The sequence below is a fragment of the Octopus sinensis genome, linkage group LG24 (genome assembly GCF_006345805.1).
Source record: "Octopus sinensis linkage group LG24, ASM634580v1, whole genome shotgun sequence".
NCBI lineage: Eukaryota > Metazoa > Mollusca > Cephalopoda > Octopoda > Octopodidae > Octopus > Octopus sinensis.
In genome coordinates, this window is record NC_043020.1 from 3,681,822 (window position 1) to 3,706,140 (window position 24,319).

A 24,319-nucleotide genomic window follows, 5' to 3' on the forward strand; every position below is an offset into this window, starting at 1 on the left:
AGGCTTACAACATTCCAAAGTCATAATAACAAAATCACTTTTAATTTTTTTACAAAAATTATACCATTATTTAAAAAAATTTTCATTTAATGAATAATGTTTTTAACATTACGTACACATTAATAGAATAAACTGTTGGTTTCCCAAATAGCAAATTAAAACATAAAATGAAAACATTAAACGAGAAAGTGAGAGACTTTACAAATGAAAATGGAATACTCTGCAGGGAATATTTAAATTTGTGAAGAATTGGACACAGTGAATGCAATGAATATTTAAACTTGCAAGAAATTGGAATTAAAAAATTTAATAACCTTGAGAAATCAAAATTATAGGAAATTTCTTAGACATGAATTTATAAAAATATTTCCAACGGTCAACCCTTTAATAATTGTTTTCTTTTAGTACTTTTAGTAATTGTTACATACCTAATTAATAAGCAGCTTTCTCCACTATAGTATAGATATATATATGTATATAAAGTTAATCCAAACATGAAAACACAAAGAGAAAACACAACAACACGAGGACGTGGAACAAATATAGTATTATTGGACACTCAGGAAGGAAGGGAAGAAGGAGGGCTTTACATTTCGAGCGGAGCTCTTTGTCAGAAACATATAATATAAGCGTCCTGTGTTGGTATTCAGTTGGAAGTAATAGCGTTACTGTTTATATTCGATGGAATGTTGGTCTTATAATCACCTCCGCTGTTATCACAGATGAACCAAAACACAAATTACTGACAGTCATTCCAACCGAGAATATAAACCAAAATCCAGAGATAAACCATCAATCATGTAAACAGATTCCAACCCAAGCAGTGATGAGTTGTACCAAACGAAACCAAATCCTTTGGTGACCCTCACTGAAGTAGATATTCCTTCATTTGTTTGTTGTATTTGTTTGTTTTTTTTATTTTAATTACATTTTTCCAGAACTTTGTATTTTGTTTTTACACGCCCACTAATAATTGAAATAAAAAAATATAATTCAAATAAAAATATGTTGATAATTTTCATCCCAAAAATAGTTCCTGGAGTTGTTGTATGGTATCAGCAGGATTCTTCACCACGTGACCAATAGTGCGTTTATCTTCGTATATCTCATGGTCGTTGCCACCCTGAAGGGAGAGAGAGAGAGAGAGAGAGAGGATAAAGAAACAAGAAAAGATATTGGGCTATCAAATCATTTTTTTTCATTTATTCTTATTCTTCCCAATGTTATTTGAATTAACATAAAAATTTTCATCATCATCATTTAGCGTCCGCTCTCCATGCTGGCATGGGTTGGACGGTTCAACTGGGGTCTGTGAAGCTGGAAGGCTTCATCAGGCCCAGTCAGATCTGGCAGTGTTTCTACGGCTGGATGCCCTTCCTAATGCCAACCACTCCGTGAGTGTACCAACCACTCCATGAGTGTACCAACCACTCCGTGAGTGTACCAACCACTCCGTGAGTGTACCAACCATATTAATCAATTTTTTTTATGATATATATATGATAAAAAAATAACCACATTAAAATACAAATCCAGAATCAAAGAAAACACAAACATGAGTGAAGAAAGAAAAAAATGGGAAAAAATAGCAGAAAGACAAAAAGAAAGAAAGAAAGAGAAAACATCAATTCAACACAAAGTGTTTCAATTGACCACAGACCACAACTGTTCAACAGAACCTAGTTTTACTTTAGTGTTTTTGGTGAGTTTTTTTTTTTAGCTCTATTCTTCCTCTACAACAAAAGTTGCAGAGGAAGAATAAATTTTACCACTTCTAAAACATACTGGCACTATGACCCGGCAGATGATGCTGGGATGCCAAGTAGAAAAAAATTAAATTCATCCTTATAACCCATTACAATATTGCTTTTAAATAAATGTTGCATTCAGTAATGTTTCACTGAAGAAGCTTTTAATACATGATTCTGGATTTGTGCATATATCTGTACCCTTTGCTAAAATTTTCAACCAGATGCAAATCAGTTATTGGCTTATTGCATTCATGATAACGAGAGTGACAAGAGATGATTAGTGTAACGAGAAAAGTAACCATTTATTGCAATTTTGTATTTGGTTTGTAAGATTCTTGACAGGAAGTCCTGTGTTGAAACAGATTTTGACAGAAACACACACATACAGGTTCTCCTTCACACTCTTACCTTCAAAATTCACACCATGCTACAGGGACAAACATACACACACACTCTGTCTCTCCCCTTTTTATGATTATTCTTACATCCATATAAATATAGTCTTGTTGGTCAAATGAGCTCCCCATGTCACATTCAGAACCATTCGGGAGACTGAATGGCATCATACTCACTCACATGAAACCATCAAAGCATCCAGGAGGACAGCCAAACTACACGAAACTAATCTTTTATTTGTTTCAGTCATTAGACTGTGGCCATGCTACGGCACTTTCTTGAAGAGTTTTTAGTCATCTGCACCAACTCCATTACTTATTTTCTTTTTAAGCTTGATACTTATTCTATCAATAACTTTTGCTGAACTGCTAAGTTACAGAGACAAACACAGATACACACACACATACACGAAAGACTTTCAGTTTCCATCTACCAAATCCATTCACAAGGCTTTGGTCAGCTTGAGGCTATAGTAGAAGACACTTACCCAAGGTACAACACAGGGACTAAACACAGAGCCATGTAGTTGAAAAGCAAACTTCTTACCACACAGCCACACCTGTCCATTTTTCCATGTTTGCAGGGGTCAAATGGAATATATTGAGGTAAATTCTTACAGCCAGACACTCATCCTGTTGCTAACCCTCAACTGTTTCCAGTTAAGATAATATTTTCCCCATGACAAGACATGTTTTCCATGCAAAATGGGGGACAAAGGACACTGTTTGCAAGATGGTGACACTTGTTTGTCACTGTCAGGCAATGCCAAGACAAGGTGACAGTAACACACACACACACACAATTGATTTCCACACAGTTTCTCTTTACCAAATCCACTCACAAGGCTTTGGTCAGCCTGGGGTTGTAGTACAAGACCCCAAAACCATGTGCTTGAGAAGCAAACTTCTTACTTCACAGCCACATCTGCACCTAGTCCCAGATAATGTAAGACCTGAAACAAGGCTTGATTAGCTCTCATCATAAATCAGACCACTCACAGCTGACCTAGGGTTATACAACAACAACACTAACAACAACTAATCAAGATATCAAAATGGTTTTCCTTACTGGTTGTGTCTTGTCTCCAAAAAAATGTATTGTCTTGAAGCCATCTCTTTTAATAAATTTCAGGCAGTAACTTTTATTCCAGCCCTCGGGTATGACATCAATACTGATCTGACCACCAATTACATAATTTAAACCTAAGTCTGGGAACTTTTCATACAAGGCATCGACGAATTTCTTCCGGACTTGATGTTCCTAAAAGGTTTCAAAGAACAAATAAACAAAATGAAACTGGGAAATATCTGGTCAAGCTTGGGTTAAGAGATCATCACCAAACTCAGCAATCATCAGGTTTGTTTACAGAATGGTTACCATTAATAAAAAAGATTGAATAAAAGCATTAAAGGTGGATTTTTGTTTCACTTGGAGAAAAGATGGTAACTCAGTATTTTAAAAGGTAAGTTATTCCCCTTGGATCGACAGCAAATTTGCTCATTTTTGGAAATATTTTCATTTAACAGAGAAGCATATAATGTTGTGCTGAAATTATTTAAGCATTTCTGTATATTTTTTTGTGCATGAACTATCGTGTGGTTAGGATGTCTAAGTATACTGGCATTTAGTAGTAGTGGCTTGTTGATATGCCCCAGAATTAAAAGTACATTAAAATGTAGAAGTGTGAAAGAAGCATGCATGTTGAGCGGGTTCAGCATGCAAATAGGGATCAGGTTTGGAGAATTGTAGTTTGGCCATCCCAATAAAAGAAGTCTTTCCCAATTTGCTAAAATAGACATGTTTTGATGACAAAGGGCTAAACATAGAGGGGACAAACAAGGACAGACAAAGGGATTAAGTCGATTACACCGACCCCAGTGCGAAACTGGTACTTTATTTATCGACCCCGAAAGGATGAAAGGCAAAGTCGACCTCGGTGAAATTTGAACTCAGAACGTAACGATAGACGAAATGCCGCTAAGCATTTCGCCTGGCGCGCTAACGTGTCTGCCAGCTCGCTGCCTTATATATATATATATATATATATATATATATATATATATATATACATACATGAAGGTGCATGACCTTGTGGTTAGGGTGTTGCTAGATCATGGGTTCAATTTCTAGACTGAGCAGTGTGTTGTGTTCTTGAGCAAGACACTTCATTTCACATTGCTCCAGTTGTGACTCAGCTGCGAAGAGGGAACCCTGCGACAAAGTAACCCTCTGATCAGGGGCAATGTCTGCCTGCTTGCCTATTCAGCCGGGTGGCACCATTTGAAAGCTAAAAGGATGCAAAGCAAATTGTTTCCAACAAAAACAGTCAGTAGTCTGGTCAATCAGTTGATATATATATATATAGACACATACACACACATATATAACCTACCTGGTCATATTTACTGAAAGCATCACGCTCTGCCTGGGAACAACTGCGTCCAATAGGACAAAAATTCATCATACTCTTGCGGAATTCAATAAACGTACCCCTAAAAAATAATAGCAGAAATATTTCAGTTTGTATCTATACCTGACATAATCAAGGTGGGTAGCTTGAAAAGCTGCTCCCACAGCACACAACAAAAAGACAACAAAAAAAAGAAACAATGAAGGAACTTTTAGAAATAGCAGCCAAGTCACCCTAAATACCAACATAAAAAGGGACATGTGAGGTAGTCCAAAATACATAATGTTTGAAAACAATGATGCTACTGATCAGATCAGTTTCTTCCTCTTTCATCTCCATCTTTACCTGTTCACCATATCATCATCATCATCATCATCGTTTAACATCCACTTTCCATGCTGGCATGCGTTGGACAAATGACTGAAGGCTGGAGAACCAGATGGCTGCACCAGGCTCCAGTCTTGATCTGGCATAGTTTCTACAGCTGGATGCCTTTCCTAACGCCAACCACTCTGAGAGTGTAGTTGGTGCTTTTTACGTGCCACTAGCATGGGGCCAATCAGGCGGTATTGGCAATGACCTCGCTCAAATCTTTTTACACATGCTACCAGCACAGGTGCCAGTAAGGCGATGTTGGTAACGATCACGCTCGAATGGTGCCCTTTTACTGGCACGGAAGCCAGTTGGTTGCTCTGGCAACCAGCACAGTTGAAGGCCAATCTCAAAACAATGAACCTTATGAAGGAGCTGACAAAGGAAGAAGAAGATCTGCCCACCACAACAGAAATGAGATCATAAAAACCAAGGTGTCAGGTAAACAGCATTGATATGGGTGCTGGTGCCACATGAAAAGCACTGGTAATGATACCCCGTAAAAATCTCCCAGTACACTCTGTGGAGTGGTCAGCATTAGGAAGGGCATCCAGACATTGAAACCAAGCTGAAACAGACTATAGAATCCTGGTGCAGCCCCTGACCTTGCCAGTTGCTGTCAAGCCATCCAACCCATGCCAGCATGGAAAAATGGATGTATGATGATGATGATGATGATGGTTCCAGTTTTAATTTATCCCATTATGCAGAAATCAGCCAAACATTTGTAAATGGGCAAAAAATAAATGCAAAGATGACAAAATCAATAAATACTGTTTTCAAACAAAAATTACTTTGTGGTATTTATTCTGTGTAAAAGTACACCCCTACCCCCTCATGCCATCAAAAAAGGGTGTAAATCAGGGATTAGCACATTGCAAAGTTAATAACCAATAATCGTTTATCTTTTATTTGTTTCATTTGTTTGCCTGCAGCCATCCTGGGGCACCACCTTGAAGGATTTCTTTTAGTAGAACAAATCGAGTGTGGCACTTATTTTTTTTGAAGTCTAGTAACTTATTCTTTTAGTCTTTTTTGCTGAACAACTAAGATACAGGGATATAACCAAACCAACACCAGTTGTCAAGTGTTGGTGGACAAATACATGCATACACACAATATATATATGTATATACACACACACACACACATATATATAAATATATATATATATATATATATATATATATATATATATATACACATATATACATACATATATGCATATACACATACATACAATGGGTTTCTTTCAGTTTCCTTCTACCAATCCACTCGCAAGACTTTGGTCAACCTTAAGCTATAGTAGAAGACATCTGCCGAAGGTGCCAAGCAGCGGACTGAACCCAGAACCATGTGGCTGGGAAGCCATCTTCTTTCCACACAGCCATGCCTGCACCTACGTTATCATTCACAAAACATAATATAAGATAAATATAGTTGTGTGGTTATGAAGCCACAGGGTTCCAGGTTCGGTCCCATCAGGTGGTACTTTCAGCAAGTTTTCTACTATGGCCCTGGGTCAACAAATGCATCTGAATTTAGTAGATGGAAATTGTGCAGAATCCCATTGTACATTAATGATTCAGTAAAGGGGGCAAGCTGGTAAAATCGTTAGCGCACTGGGTGAAATGCTTAGAGGTGTTTTGTCTGTCGCTATGTTCTGAGTTCAAATTCCACCAAGGTCAACTTTGCCTTTCATCCTTTCAGGATCAATGCAATAAGTACCAGTTATGCACTGAGGTTGATGTAATCAACTACCTCCTCTCCCCACAAAACTTTCAAGGCCCTGTGCCTAGAGTAGGAATAATATTAGTGGTTCAGGAAAAGAAGCTAACAGCATAAGTCCCAGACTTTAAGAATATGTTCTGGAGTGAATTTGTTCAACTAAACCTGTCATGGCAGTGCTCCAGAATGGCCTCAGTCTAACAACTGAAACTAGTAGAAAGGTTTAAATGAAATAAATCCACATTTTGCTTGCCTTCCTTTTGGATTTTTAAGATTATCCTGATATTACAGCGTCTGCCAGCCTCACCTGGCACCTGTAAAAAGCACCTGCTACACTCACGGAGTGGTTGGTGTTAGGAAGGGCATCCAGCTGTAGAAACACTGCCAGATCAGACTGGAGCCTGGTGCAGCCTCCTGGTTTCCTAGATCCCCGGTCGAACCATCTAACTCATGCTAGCATGGAAAGCGGACGTTAAACGATGATGATGACGATGATGATGATGATGATGACAACTGAACTGGATTTAAATTTAGAAAAGGTAAGTCTGTTGTAGCAGAATAAAAACAGGCAGGAAAATCTCACCGTTTGCATGGAAGTCTTATGGTTGACATATAATGGAGACCAAAATTGATGACATCTTGCAGTTTGTCTTCACCGAAATGTTTCTGAATACTCTAAAGTAAAACAGAATAATTCATAGATTACAAAGTGAAAGAAATGAGGTGTTGTATGGGAGGGTGTAGTGCTGTGTGTACAATGTCATTTGTTGTGTGTGGTGAAACATGTGGCTGAGGCAGATTTGGCTTTCACATTTCTGTTTGGCTTTCACATTTCTGTTTGGCATTCACATTTCAATTGATTTCAAATTTGGTGTATTGATGTAGTTTAGTATCTTAATTATTGAAATGAAATTCATTTTTACCATAAATCAATAAATAAACATTTAACAGCTTTTAAAGTTTGCAAAGTTTGTGTAATTTTAGCCAGTCAAAATCCACAGGCATATAGGGGCCTGTTTCCATAGCAAGAAGCCAAGCATGCTTACTCGTGTGGGGCTCTGTAGAGCAAAGTAATAAGCTGCGCTGTGAAACTCACCGTTCTATTTTGCATTTCTGAGAGTTTATGTGACAGAGTAGATTATGAAAAAATCCTAGAGAGCATCGCAAAATTTTGTTTCTGGATTTTTGATTTTCCTGTTGTATTCATGAACTAAACCTGTTTGTTTTATCAAAATTTAACATTTTTGCATGAAAATACGTGTTGCTTACAGTTGTAATGACTTTGATCCTAGGTCTGCTTGATTAGAACAAACCCGAGGTTAAAAATCTTATAATAATAATAATGAAATTATTGTACACAGTGCTCAGGTGAACCACAACTTGTCAGACAGTGCAGATTAAGCATATGCAGTAATGTACAAATGTCTGGAAAGCAAACAATGTATGAGTCAGATACATGCTTGTGTGTGTGTGGAGGGGAGAAAATCAGGTGTAGTGTTGGCGAATCTCAGAAAGCATGGAAGTTTTGAAGGATGCTGTGCTCCGACAACTAACAACTGATGCCGGCAGTTTGTTCCATGCTTCAGCAACTCTCAGCGTGAAAAAATGTTTCCTAAAGTCATGGGAGCTGTGCTGTTTTCTGACTTTGTAAATATGTCCACGGGTGTTATAATCCACAACATTCAAAGGTTATAGTTTGGTGTCATTTATAAACACGAGCAGAGATGCCTGGCTTTGCTCGGGATTAAAATGGCAAAGATTTTTATTGTTTTACTTGTGTCATTCATGTGACTGCAGCCATGCTGGAGCACCGTTGTTGGTTGAAGAAATCAACTGCAGGATTTATTCTTTGTAAGCCTAGCACTTTGGCTTACCAGCTCCGGCCAATCTGTCCAACCCATGCCAGCATGGAAAACAGATGCTAAATGATGATGATGTATGCAGGGTAGAGTAGTGTGTGTGTGTGTAGAAATGTGTACAGAGGTGCTGGGTAGTGGTGCTGTATGCATGAGTAATGTGAAGTAACAAAAGATACCAACTACGGGGAGAGAAAGAGAGAGAGAGAGAGAGAGAGAGAGAGAGAGAAATAAACGGAGAAAGATAAAGCTATAACATGACTCACCTCTTCACCAATTAAATCACCATTCTTGTAAGCAATCACACCATTCTCCGAGAAGAAATAATCAAATTCTTTGATAACTAGAAAAATATACAAAATCAAAAATAGTAATTTAATTATATTAGCATTATTTCTATCTGGTCATTCTTAGTTCAAATTCCGCCAAGGTCAACTTTGCCTTTCATCCTTCTGGGGGTCGATAAAATAAGAACCAGCTGATCACTGGGGTCAATGTAATTAACTCTCCTGGGATTGCTGGCCTTGTGCTAAAATTTGAAATCTTTATTTCTATCTGGTAAACCAACAGAATTGTTACAATTTTGGATACATATATATATATATATAATATATATATATACACACACACATATATATATATACATATATATACACACACACACACACACACACATATATATATATACACACACATATATATATATATATATACATGTATACACACACACACACACACATACATATATTATATATGTGTGTGTGTGTGTCCCCAAACATATTACTCCATGCATGGATCCATTTTCATGCTTATATCTGCACTTCTTACATGTTAAACTTTTGAAATATTTTACATAGTTTTACAATGGCTTTAATAACTTAATTGCTATAATTCCCTAATTAGTTATGTCCATTCTATTAGTGTGAAACCCATTCATGCATGCATGTGTGTGGATTTTCCCTGTCATAGAAAACAAATGGAATTTATGTAACTTTCTGCCGAACAACCTGAACAAACGAGTTGTTTCCGGTGATCGAATGTTTTTGTGCATTTGCTAACTTCCTGCATCGAAACAGCATTGCCTGCACAAGTGCATGTTGTGGCACTCATCGCATGTCAAAGTGATCGCAGAGCCATTTGAGATGAAGTGTTTTTCCTGAAGCACACAATGCACCGTCTGCTCCAGGAATTGAAACTACAATGCAGAGATCATGAGCGCAACACCCAAACCACCAAACCACAGGACTTGACATGCATATATGTAGATATGTGATTCCTGATAATGTCCACAGCTACCATATACTCACCATCAGAATTACTTCCCATCTGCTCCACAATCTTTGCTTTGTCAGAGCCTCCCACTAAACCAACGGCCACTTTCTGCTGTAAGGCCTTTAAAGATTCTTTCATTTCACCACTGATTACCTGCAAGAGACAGAACAACAAGTGTCATACAAGAGAGAGAGAGAGAGAGAGAGAGAGAGAGAGAGAGAGAGAGAGAGAGAGCAAGAGAGAGAGAGAGCAAGAGTGAGAGAGAGCAAGAGTGAGAGATCATAACAGTGCATGTGTTGTGAGGAGAGTGGAATGCTAATTTGTATGGCATTACCTTCATCAAAGGTGTTTCAATGGCATATTTTTCACATGTAGAGCCAAGACCACCTTGTACCTGAAAGTGGTTGATGTTAGAAAGAGTGTCCAGTCATAGAAACGATACCAAAACCTGAGACATTCAAAGGAGATGGAGTCCTTCCTCTCTTTTACATCTGTAACCTTGTCTACAGTAATAACCAATTTAATGTATCATGGTATGGAAAGCAGATATGATGAGGATGATGATGATGAAAATGAAAAACAGAGGGTGGGGGGGTTGATTCAAATTTTTTTATCTCCTTCCCCACTGAAATTTCAAGGGATGATTTGGGACAAACTAAAAGAGCACCATTTGGAAGACATAAAATTGTGCCATAATTACTTTGTTGATCAGAATAACCAATTCTATGCATCTCCTGATTGATCGCATTTGTCCCAAATTACTCCCCCCCCCATCAAAATGAGAATTTTGGTGGGATAGGATAAAAAAACTCAAATTACAAAAAGTTTTTTTTTTTTGTTTAATCGTACAATATGGAATTTGTAGAACATAAATTTGTAAAAAATTTTCTGAAAATACCACAAAACTTGGAGAAGTAATGACAGGTGAACTAGATAGTCACCTTTGAGCATAGGTATACTCGGTCAGGATTAATCTGACATTAAATGGAATTTCTATTTTTGTGGTACCAGTGCCGGTGGCACATAAGAAAACCATCCGAATGTGGCCGTAGCCAGTACCGCATCGACTGGCCTCCGTGCTGTGGGCACGTAACAAACACCATTCGATCGTGGCCGTGCCAGCCTCGCCTGGCCTCCGTGCCAGTGGCATGTAACAAACACTATCCGAGCGTGGCCGTTCGCCAGCCTCGTCTGGCACCTGTGTCGGTGGCACATAAAAAACACCATCCGAGCGTGGCCGTTCGCCAGCCTCGTCTGGCACCTGTGTCGGTGGCACATAAAAAACACCATCCAAGCCTGGCCATTCGCCAGCCTCGTCTGGCACCTGTGTCGGTGGCACATAAAAAAATAAAAACACCATCCGAGCATGGCCGTTCGCCAGCCTCGTCTGGCACCTGTGTCGGTGGCACATAAAAAGCATCCACTACACTCACGGAGTGGTTGGCGTTAGGAAGGGCATCCAGCTGTAGAAACACTGCCAGATCTGACTGGCCTACGCAACTTTCGGGCTTCCCAGACCCCAGTTGAACCGTCCAACTCATACTAGCATGGAAAGTGGATGTTAAACGAAGATGATAATGATGATAAACAACAATATTGGGGTTAAAATATTATATACAGAACTGTAATTATTAAGTGGAAAACAGTAAATATATTGATTTGTTGTAGTTGTGGCTCTCTGCATTCTGAGTTTAGTTGAAATCCTGATGAAGTCAGCTTTGCTCTTCATCCATTTGGGATGAATGAAAGAAAGAGGCACCTCTTTTTGCTCACAACTTTCTGAAAAATGCCTGTTTACACATGCCTTACTTAGGGTCCATGTAGTATCATGGGTCAAAAAAAGGTTCAACTTCTTGCCTAATGCGAGTCCAGAACAATCTCTTATCTCATCCATTATTTCAGTATTACGTGTCAAAAGTGAAACAATAACATCTCTATTGTAATGAGAGATACTTCCGGAGACAAGTTTCAAGAATGTAAATTATGATTAAATTGGTAAACATTTAAAAAAAAGGGAAAAGAAAATTGTTTATCTTTTCAGGGTCTTTCTCCCCGTCTCCCAGTTTTGTTTCCGATTTTTAATGAGATTTTGCAGAAATATGCTTTCAAGAATGTAGGTTATGCGAAGTTGATGGTTCAAACGTATCATCATCATCATCATTCTTTAAAGTTCATTTTCCATGCTGGCATGGGTTGGACAGTTTGACCAGGGTCAGCGAGCTGGAGAACTGCACCATATTCCAGTCTGATTTGGCTAGATGCCCCTTCCTAATGCCAACCACTTTGCAGAGTGTGCTGGGTGCTTTTCATGTGGCCCTGGCACAAGCACATTCTTATATGGCGCCAGCACGAGTGCCTTTTTATATGGCACCAACACACAGGGCTCTTGCAAGCTGAACTGAGACCTTAGTGTTTAGGGGTGTTACACTCCCGATTGCCATTTTGATATCTGGACTGTGTGATAGATTGTGTTCTTGAGCAAAACACTTCATTTCTTGTTGCTCAAGTCCACTCAGCAAGCAAAAATGAGTAATCCAGCAATGGACTGGACCCCATCCATGGTGATGGTGGGGGAGGAGGATATATAGGTCATAGAATCCAGGAAACTGATCTTATGAGCTTGGGAAGGACCTTTGGGTCATTTTTGTAGGCACAGGTGTGACTGTGTGGTAAGAAGTTTGAATTACATGGTTCGAGGTTAACATGCTTCTTTGGAATTTTCAGAAAAGTGTTGGGAATTTGTGTTCTACACATGGGAGTTTATACGATTATGAAAAAAAAAAAATTTTGTTTTTAATTTTTTTACCCCTTTTCCCATAAAATTCTAAAATTTCTACACTTTTACGATCTTTTTTTTTTTTTGCAAATCAATCCGAAATTTTAAACATTGACCGAATTTTTTGCTTAAATCTCAACAGCCTTAGGTGCGTCATCATTCCAGTAAATATGTTTATGGAGAGAAAAAATACTGAAACGAAGATATCAGGTGGTCGTGGTGTGTGCTAAAAATAACAGCCAAATCGCCCAAAAAACTTTTTGCATAATTGTATGAATTCCCGCGAGTAGAATACAAATTCAGGAAAATTTTCTGAAAATCCCCAAAAATAAAACAAGTTACGAGGGGTTATATGGGATGCTAAAAGCAGAATTCCGCCCCCAAAAAATCCCTTCCTTGAATAGAGAAAAGACATTTCGATTGGTTGAACATGAAATGTAAAATCAGTGCAAGACATGTGACACGTGTAGAGAAAAAAGGGTTTATCAAAAATTAGAATTCGTGCGAAACGAATAGAAGAAAGTGTCACTGGAACGAAGAGTTAGGTTTAGGCTGGTGAAAGAAAGTTAGAATTCGGATGAAACAAAACGAAGAAAAACACGAGATTACTGTAAGAAAAATCTAAGAATGAGATTGGTATAAGAAAAATCCAAGAAGGAATAACGGAAACGGAGCAGACGATTTAATCAAAGTTTTGATTCGGAGTTTTGGGAGGTCTTTATTCACCTCGTTTTTGTGAATTTTACGAATTTAGCTTCACGTTTCCCGGTGTTTTAGATTAGTTGATCAGAATTTCATTCATAAGTTGAGGCATTCTTTATGTAGGAACAAAATGAAACCGTTTGTTTTGAAGTCATAACGTAAAGGGTCATAACTGAATACCACGGGTAGTCTTCGGTTTATACCATATTCTATACGTTATAATTTATAGCTTTGTCTGCTTCGAATCTCACCGTAAAAATAAAATCAACGTCTGAATACTGCCTGTAATTTGTTCGACGCACTGATATTTCCAATCCAATGTACATCGTACTATCGGATCTCAGTTTTATATATATATATATATATATATATATACTATTCTCTTAAACATTTGTGCAAACGAAAGGGCTTCTACGTGGTCGTTTGGCCTGCTAGAAATAAGGCGACCCTTGATGTTTAGCCTGCTAGAAATAAGGCAACCCTTGATTAGAAGACGGGAAGGTCACAACTGGAATGCCGTTGGTTAAATCCACGCGATCTGGCTATAAACAACATGTATTCGCCAGCAAACACTAACTGAACGGGTAACTAAAAGGCGGGTGGACAGAAGCAAACCAAAAGCATCATGGATGTCAAAACAGGATAGCTGAAGAGATTAGAAAAAGCAAAACCAGGAAACTGACCTGCCGGGGTAACGTCAGGGTACCGTCGATGTCAAACAAACAGATCGTGCTCATATCACGACTGGCCATCTTGCTGGAATGAAACTAAAACAGATTTACACGATGGTGAATTGACAGCGATCACTCAAGAAGAGAAGTCGGTGCGCGAAGGTGTGGCGGTGGCGGCGGCGGCGGTGGTGGTGGTGGTGGTAATAGTAGTAGCAGTACGGCTGTTGTTATTGTGGCGGTGATATGTTGCTTCGTGTCAGGTCAACCCTGATTGAGCAGACCTATAATCAAACACAATCCAGTTATAACCCTATACCGAAGGATCGCCGACCATCGGTACTACTAGCGAACAGTGGTCCCGGTGCGCGCATCCGCGCTAGCTAGTCATAAGTAGTCGATCCTAAATAATTTTTAAAACTAAGTAAATAAATTATTTTTATAAACAAACTAAGGTTAGGGTTAGGTTTAGGGTTAAAAAATTAGGGTTAGGGTTAGGGTTAAAAAGTCGTTGTAGGATCGACTACTTACGACTAGCTAGCGCGGATGCGCGGATGCACGCACCGGGACCACTTTTCGCTAGTAGTATCCCGATTTATATCCTTATCCAAAGCAGTTGAGTATGCTTTGGCAGCTATTTCTTGCAGCTGGCGAGACGCATAGAGGCTTTCTCGCTGAATTAATGTTGTTGTCGTTGTTGGTGTTGGTGGTGGCGACAATGGCGTTGGTAACAATCGTTTCTTTGCGTCGGTGCAGTCGCTGGGTGGCGAGGGTGACGTCAACTTGAACTGTCCACCACACTTCCCACATAAAAGCAGTGATTGTTGTTTAGTCAACCTGGTTACCCTGATCGAACACACGGCAAGACTTCCTTTTGTAACCACCCCACCCAAAAAAAAACTATTTTTATTTTTTTATTTACCCGTTTTCGGGTCCCGGAGGTTACGAATCTGAAAAAAAAAACTGGCAAAAATCGGCATTTCAAAAATCTTGGGGGGGGGGGGGGGGGGCATAACACTGTATATGTTTGAGAAAATAGTTTCAGTATTAAAAGTGAAACTTTTAAACTGAAAGTATCTCTCATTACAATAGAGATGTTATTGTTTCACTTTTGACACATAATACTGAAATAATGGATGAGATAAGAGATTGTTCTGGGCTCGTATTAGGCAAGAAGTTGAACCTTTTTTTGACCCATGATACTACATGGACCCTAAGTAAGGCATGTGTAAAATTTCATTCTCATCTTTATATATACTAGCAGCGATAACCGGCGTTGCTCGTGTCACATGGAATTGAAGAATTAGACTTTCTTTTTATATTTTCACTAATGAACTGGAATACCTATGATTTGAATTTCATCAAAATTGCAGATTAAGAATTTTAATGAGGGTTCCTTCCCTCTTTACAAACCCTAACAAAAATTCTAATCATGACATATTTATCCCATACTACTCATCTTTATGCCCAGACTCCAAAATCCAAATCTTATGAAACCTATTCAAAGGTTTTTGCTCCTGAAAAACGGAGCACATGTAGCTCTAAAATATGGGGAGTTAAGGCTCCTATTAGGGGTAGGGGTTGAATTGTTGGGAATCTTTTTTAACATGGGTCTTATATTTATTGTTAAAATTTCTTTGAAATTGGAAATATATGAATGTTCACTGGGTTTGTAAAAGAGAGCAAAGCTACAGGAAACCAAAAGACAAATAATTACAATAAGCAGTCAGCTACCCTACCCTAGTTGTTACCACTCCCTGTTGTAGGATTCCTCACCATACAGGTGATGGGCTCAGCCGTAAGATGCATTATGGATCTATAGCAATTGGAAGGGTGCAACCCAGCTGAAATAAACATTAACAACTGTGTGATGTGACAGGTAAAGGGAAATGAAAGTGTCACCCCTGGAGTTTGCCAATGATCACTATGCCGCCAGGTAACTGGACAGAATAAGTTTGCAATCTATAAGTCTCTTTGAATAACCAATCACTTATCTGGAAAGGCTTTGAAATCAATGTTACCATCTGGGGACTATCCCTGACCCAGTGATAATAAAAAGGGGAGGTCTGCAACCAAGTAACTTTACTCAAAACAACACTTTGCAACTGAATCAGTGGTGGCAAAGATGCCTCTGCTTTACTTGACAATTTATGAACCACGTCGCAGAAATCACAATCTATGTATATCTCAAAGCAAACCCTTACACTGTTGTACCATTGAATTACAAATAATGCTCATCTTCTATGTTTGGCTGACTCTACAGCTTCCTAGACTACAATTGTATTCATCTTGGCTTAAGGAAAATGACTAAATTGTGGGTGTTAAGCCCCCATTAAAGGGTCTTACTAAGCCATAAGAAGTTGAAATTTTAGGAATATTACTTCATTTGTGTCTAATGTCTATGATTAAAATTTCATCAACAGCAAAAATATATGAATTTTCATGGGGGTTATGGCCTTATTTATGCCCCCCCCCCACTTTCAAACACATACTGCATTACATCTGTCCTTATGCATAGAATATAATTTCCAAATTTCATAAAGATCCATTCAGTACTTTTGACTTAGTTTTGGATCATAAAAGAAATGACTAAAATTTGGGAGTTAAGGCACCCATTAGGGGGTCTTAGAATCCTCATGAGGAGCAGAAACTTTGGGAATACTTCTTGATGTGTCGATTTCATCAGCATCACAAATTTATGAATTTTCATTGGGGGTTTTGCCCCCTTTAAGCTATCTCAAATTCAAACCAAACATACTGCATTATACCCACCCTTATGCATTGAATCTAAGTTCCAAATATCATAAGGATCCATTCAGTAATTTGGATTTTGGAATCTGGGCATAATGATGAGTAGTATGGGATAAATATGTCAGGATTAGAATTTTTGTTAGGGTTTGTAAAGAGGGAAAGGACCCTCATTAAAATTCTTAATCTGCAATTTTGATGAAATTCAAATCATAGGTATTCCAGTTCATTAAGGAAAATATAAAAGAAAAGTCTAATTCTTCAATTCCATGTGACACAGGCAAAGCCAGGTATCTCTGCTAGTATAATATAAAGTATAGTGCAGATTTTAATATTTTAAAGCTATGGCTAAAATGAAGCTGTATAGTATACTCAGGTAATTCTAAAGTATGAATTTAATTAAAGTTTCCCTCATAATGGGGTTTATATCTTCACTGGTTAAAGTCAATTAATAATGGAGGGTATACAATAAAAATTTTAAGATACAGCTTTATTGTTTGGTTGTGAAGGAAATTTCTCGTTTCTTATTCTAAAGAAAGATCAGAGCTATTAGTATTATGTTGCATTAGTAAGGTGGTGAGCTGGCAGGAACGTTAACACGCCGGAGGAAATGTTTAGCGGTATTTCGTCTGTTGTTACGTTGTGAGTTCAAAATCCGCTGAGGTCGACTTTGCCTTTCGTCCTTTCGGGGTCGATAAATTACGTACCAGTTACACACTGGGGTCGATGTAATCGACGTAATACCTATGCCTGTCCTTGTTTGTCCCCTCTATGTGTAGCCCCTTGTGGGTAATAAAGAAATAAGTATTATGTAGCATTTAAATACACTAACAGATACGTTCAATTATGCAGAAAAACTATTAGGGGGATAAAAAAATTATATTATTCTATGAGGAATTTAAAGATTTGTGCAAAATAAAGGAAAATATAAGGTATTTTTTTTTTTTAGAAAAAACCTCACTACTAAATTCTAAAACTATTATAATCAAGAACACGAGGTTATCTCCCTTCGTCTATTTAGGGGAAAGAATTTGGATAAATTGACAGAGAAGAATAATATTTATTTTGCAATCAAAGCATACTGAATGGATGAATATAAATTATGTGTATGATATAGATACATGCATATGCACATGTACATATATATATACACATATACATATATGCACATATACTTATACACATAGTGACAGGCAAAATACCGCTAACGATTCTGCCAGCCATTTATACTGTAAAACCTGAGTGGTTCGGCTGAGCAACTGGAACATTCATTCGTTCAAACCGATGTTAAATTAATAGTAAATTAGGCGCAAAAATAATGAACAATTTTCTGCGAAAAAAATTAACTTGCATGATTTATCTCCCTTAAATTTATTTTTCATAATTACTTCCCTTTAGTTATGGATTGTGACTAGTTTCTTCATGAGTAGAAAGAAATGCTACAAGCAAGAATTTTGACCTTTTCCTTCGAGTACGACACTCGCTATTTTGAAGAGCCAAACGTAAATTTAACATATTTTTCTTTAGCCTTAATTTACAAAACTTTTATCTCGTTATACTTTTCAAATTGCCAAAATGAACGGAGCTACAGAATGAAGGTTAATAAGGGACACCGCCTAAAGGACCTGATTTTAATTTTGCATCAAACCTCCAATTGGGAAGACGGAAGTGGGTAAGAGAAAATGGCATTAAAGTCCCTGGAACCAGAAACGGTTTCTTTTATGCAGCAATAAAAACAATCGATGTGGCTGAACTAGTATTGGTTTGGAAAGGTAAAGTTGATATTTCTCACCAACTGAAGAAAGCTAAATACCTGAACTGGATTGATGAGGTTCTTGTCAAAGCATGGCATGCAGCCTTATTCCTTATTGAAGCAGGATCAGTGTGCTGTTCCTTGCCGAAGATTGGTTTGGAGCCGAAACACCTAAAGAAACTTCTAGGGAGATAAGAAAGGCAGCTGTGATCAGTTCAGGGTGACTATGGTTAAGAAACAGCAGATGGAAACTTTCTGTAGGTGAAGGCTAATTTAGTTCTCACTCAGACGAAGTGTACATGCTAAGGGGCGAAATACTTGTCACTCTTAAAATACAGAAGGCTCTCTACCTTGTGATGGTTGTAGTCCCTTTAAGAGAACAGCTTGCAGCACCTTTAGGTAGTTTCTGCAGTTTGATCCTTAGGATAAATTACTTCTAATCTTTATTTCACCTGTAATGAAATAAATTTTCTAAGGCGTAATTTGTAGAACTTCTGTCCATCTTCTTGTACTATCAAATATTTTATTTGTTGTTTTCATGTATTATTGGGAAACTATTTCAAGTAACTCTGTCTAAAGTCTCTTCGACCATTGTTGACACTAATTGACAAATCATCATAACCGATATATTAGTCACAGTAATTAGTCAAAATTGACTAAAGGATTATCTTATTCTGTAGATCTGCATTGGGTACGATAACAAATACACCACATGTGGCATTATCGTATTTATGTGAAATTGTCCATCATAATGTCTTTTTAGGTTAATAAATCCCATGTTTGCTGCTCCTTACAAGAATATTGTGACTTTAACGGTTTACACCCACAATTGCCCTTAAGGTGCATGAGGAAGATTCGAGATTCCTGGCCTTTCGAGGTAATTTTGACGACCTAATCTTCAGGAAACTGGAATGCTTAGTCAATGCCAAACTCTCCCCAGACTCACGTGACCAAAGCTGCTTTGCCTAAACTGTTTGGTCGTCCAGGTCTGCGCAAGTGCTTGTCTTTATCTCTTCCCTGTTTTCTTTCCTCCATCCATTCTTGCTCCCCTTTGGTAGACAACATCCTCTCCTCTTCAACATGGACTAATTCCAACAAGGAGAGGGATCAAGCCCTATCACAATGGAGAACTCCGAGTTTGTCAGTTTCAGTTACAGTTGAGGATAGACGGACACAGAGAGTATAGGACAATCTGCGTTCAGGTGTCACTTTCAACTCTCTCCTCAATCAATCTGATCAATTCTCAAGGTATCGCCTACTTCCAGCTAGTGTAAAATTCTTGGGGGCCTGGATTGATGCCCTGCCTGTGGTCAACATTGGAATCTACTCAGTCATGATGAGCTCTGCATTTCCATCGCACTCAGAGTGGAAGCTGACATCTCCAGGGGACTGAAATGTCGCTTTGGTAGGCCCCTCGATCTCACGGGACTTCACAGTCTGTCTTGCCACCTAAATGCTGGTCACACCGAGCTAAACTTAATCATTAAGCATTCTGGCTTGCTTCGGTAGGTTCCATTGAACCTTGTGGTGTGCAACCAATTGAAGCATTTGGCGCTGCATCGATTTCTTTTTCCTTTTCTTTCTCAGCACACCTCACCGAGGTGTCAGGTGATACCCATAAGGGAGCTTGGCTTTCTCAGTACCTTAGCCTTGCTATCACCCGTGGTAATTCTGCAAGCATACTGGCTTGCTTCAGTAGCTTCCGTTAAACTTTGTGGTGTGCAACCAGTTGCTGTGATAAAGAAAAATTTGCCACAAAATGTTTCAACAGTTTTAACAGAAAGATTTTGAAGAATTAGAAGAAAGTCCTCTGGTAATTTCTTTCATGTAAATAAATGAGTTTTGCTAATTTAAGAATTTGCCAGCAAAATCTGATAAAATGACAATGTTCTAAAAGATCTACATGTTTATTTATTATATACGAAAATAAAACCATATACTATGTTAGAATAAGTAGGAGGGATGAATTAGACAATGGCAATGAGGTGCCCCCACAAAGCACAGGGTGAGTAGGATCAGTTATGTGATGGAGAGGTAGACTGTCAGGTAGGGTTGAAGGGTGAATGAGCAAGGAGCCATAAATTGGGGAAGACAGGGAGATGCAGAAGAGACTGGGGGGGGTAGTAGGAGTAGTAAAACTGGTACAGTTGTCAGGGGAAAAGGACATGAGAGAGGGATGACATGCAGGAATGGGGGTAGGGAAAGAGGCTGGTTCACTGCATGGGGGTGAGAAAGGTGTCCCTGTGACATAGGTGGAGAGTACAAAGCATAGCACTTCTAGAACTCAGTTTTGCTGATGAAAGGAGATCCTGGTCCTTTGTCATCTCCTTCAGTCTCAGGGTCCTAAGGTCAGCCATAACTATTTCATCCCATGCCTTCCTGGCTCTCCTTCTCCTGGAAGCTCCAGCTACATTTACCGATTACAGCTGTTCCCGTCTGCATGCATCACATGTCCATTGCTGTGCAGTCTTCTTTCTTGCGCACACCATCGGTTCCTCCAATACTCAATTTTTCACTCAGCCCTTTTCTACTAATTCTTTCATCTTCGTGCACATTGCACATCCAGCAGAGCATGCTCACTTTATTTCTTCCCATTTTTATCAGATCCTCTGCATTCAAGCCCTGTATTACCCCACAATGCAGCTTTGCAGTTCTAACACATGCATCATTCAGTCTGCCTTTCACACTTGAGAAAAATATCTTTTGTTGTTAGCCATGGTAGCAGCTTCCCAAACTCCTTCCAGCCAGTTCTTCCAGCCAGCTGTTATACTTTCAGAGCAACCGACTCCCTTACTAATTACATCTCCAATGTGACAGAAGCAATCAGCCACTTCTAATGAGCCATCTGGGCATTTAAGAGACTCAATTTCCAGTGAGCTTACATGAACTGCACCGGTGCATCTACTGCACATGAAGCTTACATCTTTGGACAGTCTATCACTGATCCCACTACATCTCGTGTAAGTCCATTGATTACATCAACTACACTATACAGAGTTTATACTTGCATATTGAACAAGGCCATTTGCCAGATGCATACAGACATGCATGCACACACCTAGGTATCAAATGCCAAAAGAACCCACTTCATCTACAAACTACAAACACATTCACTTACCCAACACTTCAGTGTTGGGTAAGTAAATATGTAATCTCTAAGTATGATGACAAAACAAAGATAGTATGTTATTGAAGGAGATACTCTTAGATATCAATATTTAAATGACTTCTGCTTTTAACTCTAATATTAGATAACAGTCACGGCTGCTTTGTTCATGATTTTGTTTTAGTGTGGCAAAAGAAAACAAATTCTAATGCCAAATATGCCGAAAATAGACATAAATCGTCAATAACCATATAATTCATCACTATAAGCACACGTCTCGAAGCAAACTGAGAGAAATTTATTATTGAATCGGCCCCCAAGACACGTGCTTATAGAGATGAATTATATGGTTATTGACGATTTAAGTCTATTTTCGGCATATTTGGCATTAGAATTTTTTTTCTTTTGCCCTTGTTTATAAGGTGTGTGTGTGTGTGTTTAATATTTCTAAATCTCTCTAAAGGAGACTGCAGCAGCAGTACTGGATATTAATAGTTATTGCCAAGCTAACATGACAGTCCAGGAAAATAGGACGAATGCTGCTGTTGATTAGCTCCAAGAGGCCTTCGCCTCTAGCTAGCTCGGATGGCGTGCCTTCACCAATAACATACCACTACTCAACTCTCACTTCCAACGACTCGACTCAACAGAACTCGACGTCTAGTCTACCGATGGCTCCGGCTTGCTCTATGAGACGCTTCTCGTCTACCTATCACATTCACTATTTATACGTATTGGACTAGCCTACTTATCATCTGGGGGCGTCCACACAACACCCCCCTTTTTTGAGAGTTTTTTTCTAAACCCAAATTTATCACTATGTGACACACAAACCTGTGTCCATTATATCCCTCGAATAGGGGAGGTCAGCAGCTTCCCCTTGCTGGTTTGACATCCACAGACTTGTTTCCGGGTAGTTGCCCCTTATCAATGTGGAGAAACCGAACCCAGCAGGCATTGCCGCTGACTGACTGTCTGAAGGTTTATTTACCTAAATTCAGTGGAATACATCCACTAGTTTTCAAAAATAGAAATATTAATATTTCTAAATCCCTCTAAAGGAGACTACGGCAGCGGGACTGGATATCAAGAGTTATCGCCAAGATAACATGGCAGTCCAGGAAAATAGGATGAACAAACCTTCGAACAGTCGGTCAGCGGCAACGCCTGCTGGGTTCGGCCACTCCATATTGATAAGGGGCAACTACCCCCAAAACTAGTCTGTGGATGTCAAACCAGCAACGGGAAGCTGCTGACCTCTCCTGTTCAAAGGTTATAATGGACACAGGTTTGTGTGTCACATAGCTAGTCAGAGGTGATGGCCTCTTGGAGCTAATCAATGGCAGCATTCATCCTATTTTCTTAGACTGCCATGTTAGCTTGGAGATAACTATTAATATATACATACATACATTTATATATATATATATATATATATATATATATATATATAGGGAGATGTACTCGCATAGCAAGTAATTTGATCTGAGATCGTGTGCTGAAACGAAAACAATTGCAGCGTGGAAGGTGTTTATAAGCCATTTAAGAAACACACAAAAGCCGTTCGATTCACTCCAACATTTAAGTTTAATTTGTCAAAATATTTTCGTCGCTAAAATCGCGACCTGTTCACTGACAAAGTCCGTGCTGCATCTCGGACTTTGTCAGTGAACAGGTCGCGGATTTTAGCGACGAAAATATTTTGACAAATTAAACTTAAATGTTGGAGTGAATCGAACGGCTTTTGTGTGTTTCTTAAATGGCTTATAAACACCTTCCACGCTGCAATTGTTATATATATATATATATATATATATATAGGAATAAAAATTTAGCAATTAAGGACAACTTCTTAATAAGGAAAACTTAACAAGAAATTATCAGGTAGATAGCGTGAAAGACCTCATAAGAGAAAAAATTTCGAATAAAAATTTAGCAATTAAGGACAACTTCTTAATAAGGAAAACTTAACAAGAAATTATCAGGTAGATAGCGTGAAAGACCTCATAAGAGAAAAAATTTCGAAAATAATTCTTTTTGAACATATTAATTTATATATAGAGGGCATTATTATACATACATGCCACACGCTAAGAGGGACAATTAGTCATTTCTACCAAAAATTTTACTAATCCCACCGAATGCAATTTTTCAAAGTAAGACATTTAAAAATATAGACTTGTATCACCTGTGATTTCATACCTCTGTATTCTTCAGCAAGCCTGAATGTATCATAAATAAACGACCCTGCCTCGTTTAAGCCGAGCAGCTAACTGATCAACATCAACGAAGCACATGGGTGAGTTTACATATATTACATCCGGTAAAGGTCGTTTATTTATGATACATTCAGGCTTGCTGAAGAATACAGAGGTATGAAATCACAGGTGATACAAGTCTATATTTTTAAATGTCTTACTTTGAAAAATTGCATTCGGTGGGATTAGTAAAATTTTTGGTAGAAATGACTAATTGTCCCTCTTAGCGTGTGGCATGTATGTATAATAATGCCCTCTATATATATATATATATATATATATATATATATATATATATATATATATATATATATATATATATGTAAGAGCATGTGATACACACTGTTTAGATAATATAATAAATAGTTGAATAAAAATGTCTTGCAACCTCTTGAGAAATTGCCTAAGATTTCGTGGGTGGTGGAGGGTTATGATTTTTCCCTGTTGATTTTCAAGATCTAAGAGGATTTCAGTGAAGAAATACTGAACTCATGAAGTACTTTTAGTACCACAATATGCCAAC

The 24,319-nt window shown here is 38.3% G+C and overlaps 1 protein-coding gene across 1 annotated transcript; it reads right to left on the minus strand.

The window, feature by feature from the left end:
• Positions 1 to 528: 528 nt before the first annotated feature.
• Positions 529 to 14,224, minus strand: LOC115223856 (phosphomannomutase). Its single transcript, XM_029794550.2, has 7 exons — positions 13,947 to 14,224; positions 9,821 to 9,938; positions 8,780 to 8,856; positions 7,241 to 7,332; positions 4,540 to 4,639; positions 3,216 to 3,407; positions 529 to 1,123 (listed from the first exon to the last, which is right to left on the minus strand). Exons 1-7 carry the CDS (start codon positions 14,013 to 14,015, stop codon positions 1,019 to 1,021), a joined length of 753 nt encoding a protein of 250 aa, XP_029650410.1. The 5' UTR covers positions 14,016 to 14,224; the 3' UTR covers positions 529 to 1,018.
• Positions 14,225 to 24,319: the final 10,095 nt, after the last annotated feature.

Coding starts and splice junctions, on each gene's coding strand:
- LOC115223856 (XM_029794550.2), bottom strand. CDS start 14,015: ATGGCCAGTCGTGATATGAGCACGATCTGTTTGTTTGACATCGACGGT. Junction 8,857..9,820: donor GATGGGAAGTAATTCTGATG/GTGAGTATATGG, acceptor ATATTTTTCTAG/TTATCAAAGAATTTGATTAT. Junction 3,408..4,539: donor CTTTCAGTAAATATGACCAG/GTAGGTTATATA, acceptor GAAACCTTTTAG/GAACATCAAGTCCGGAAGAA.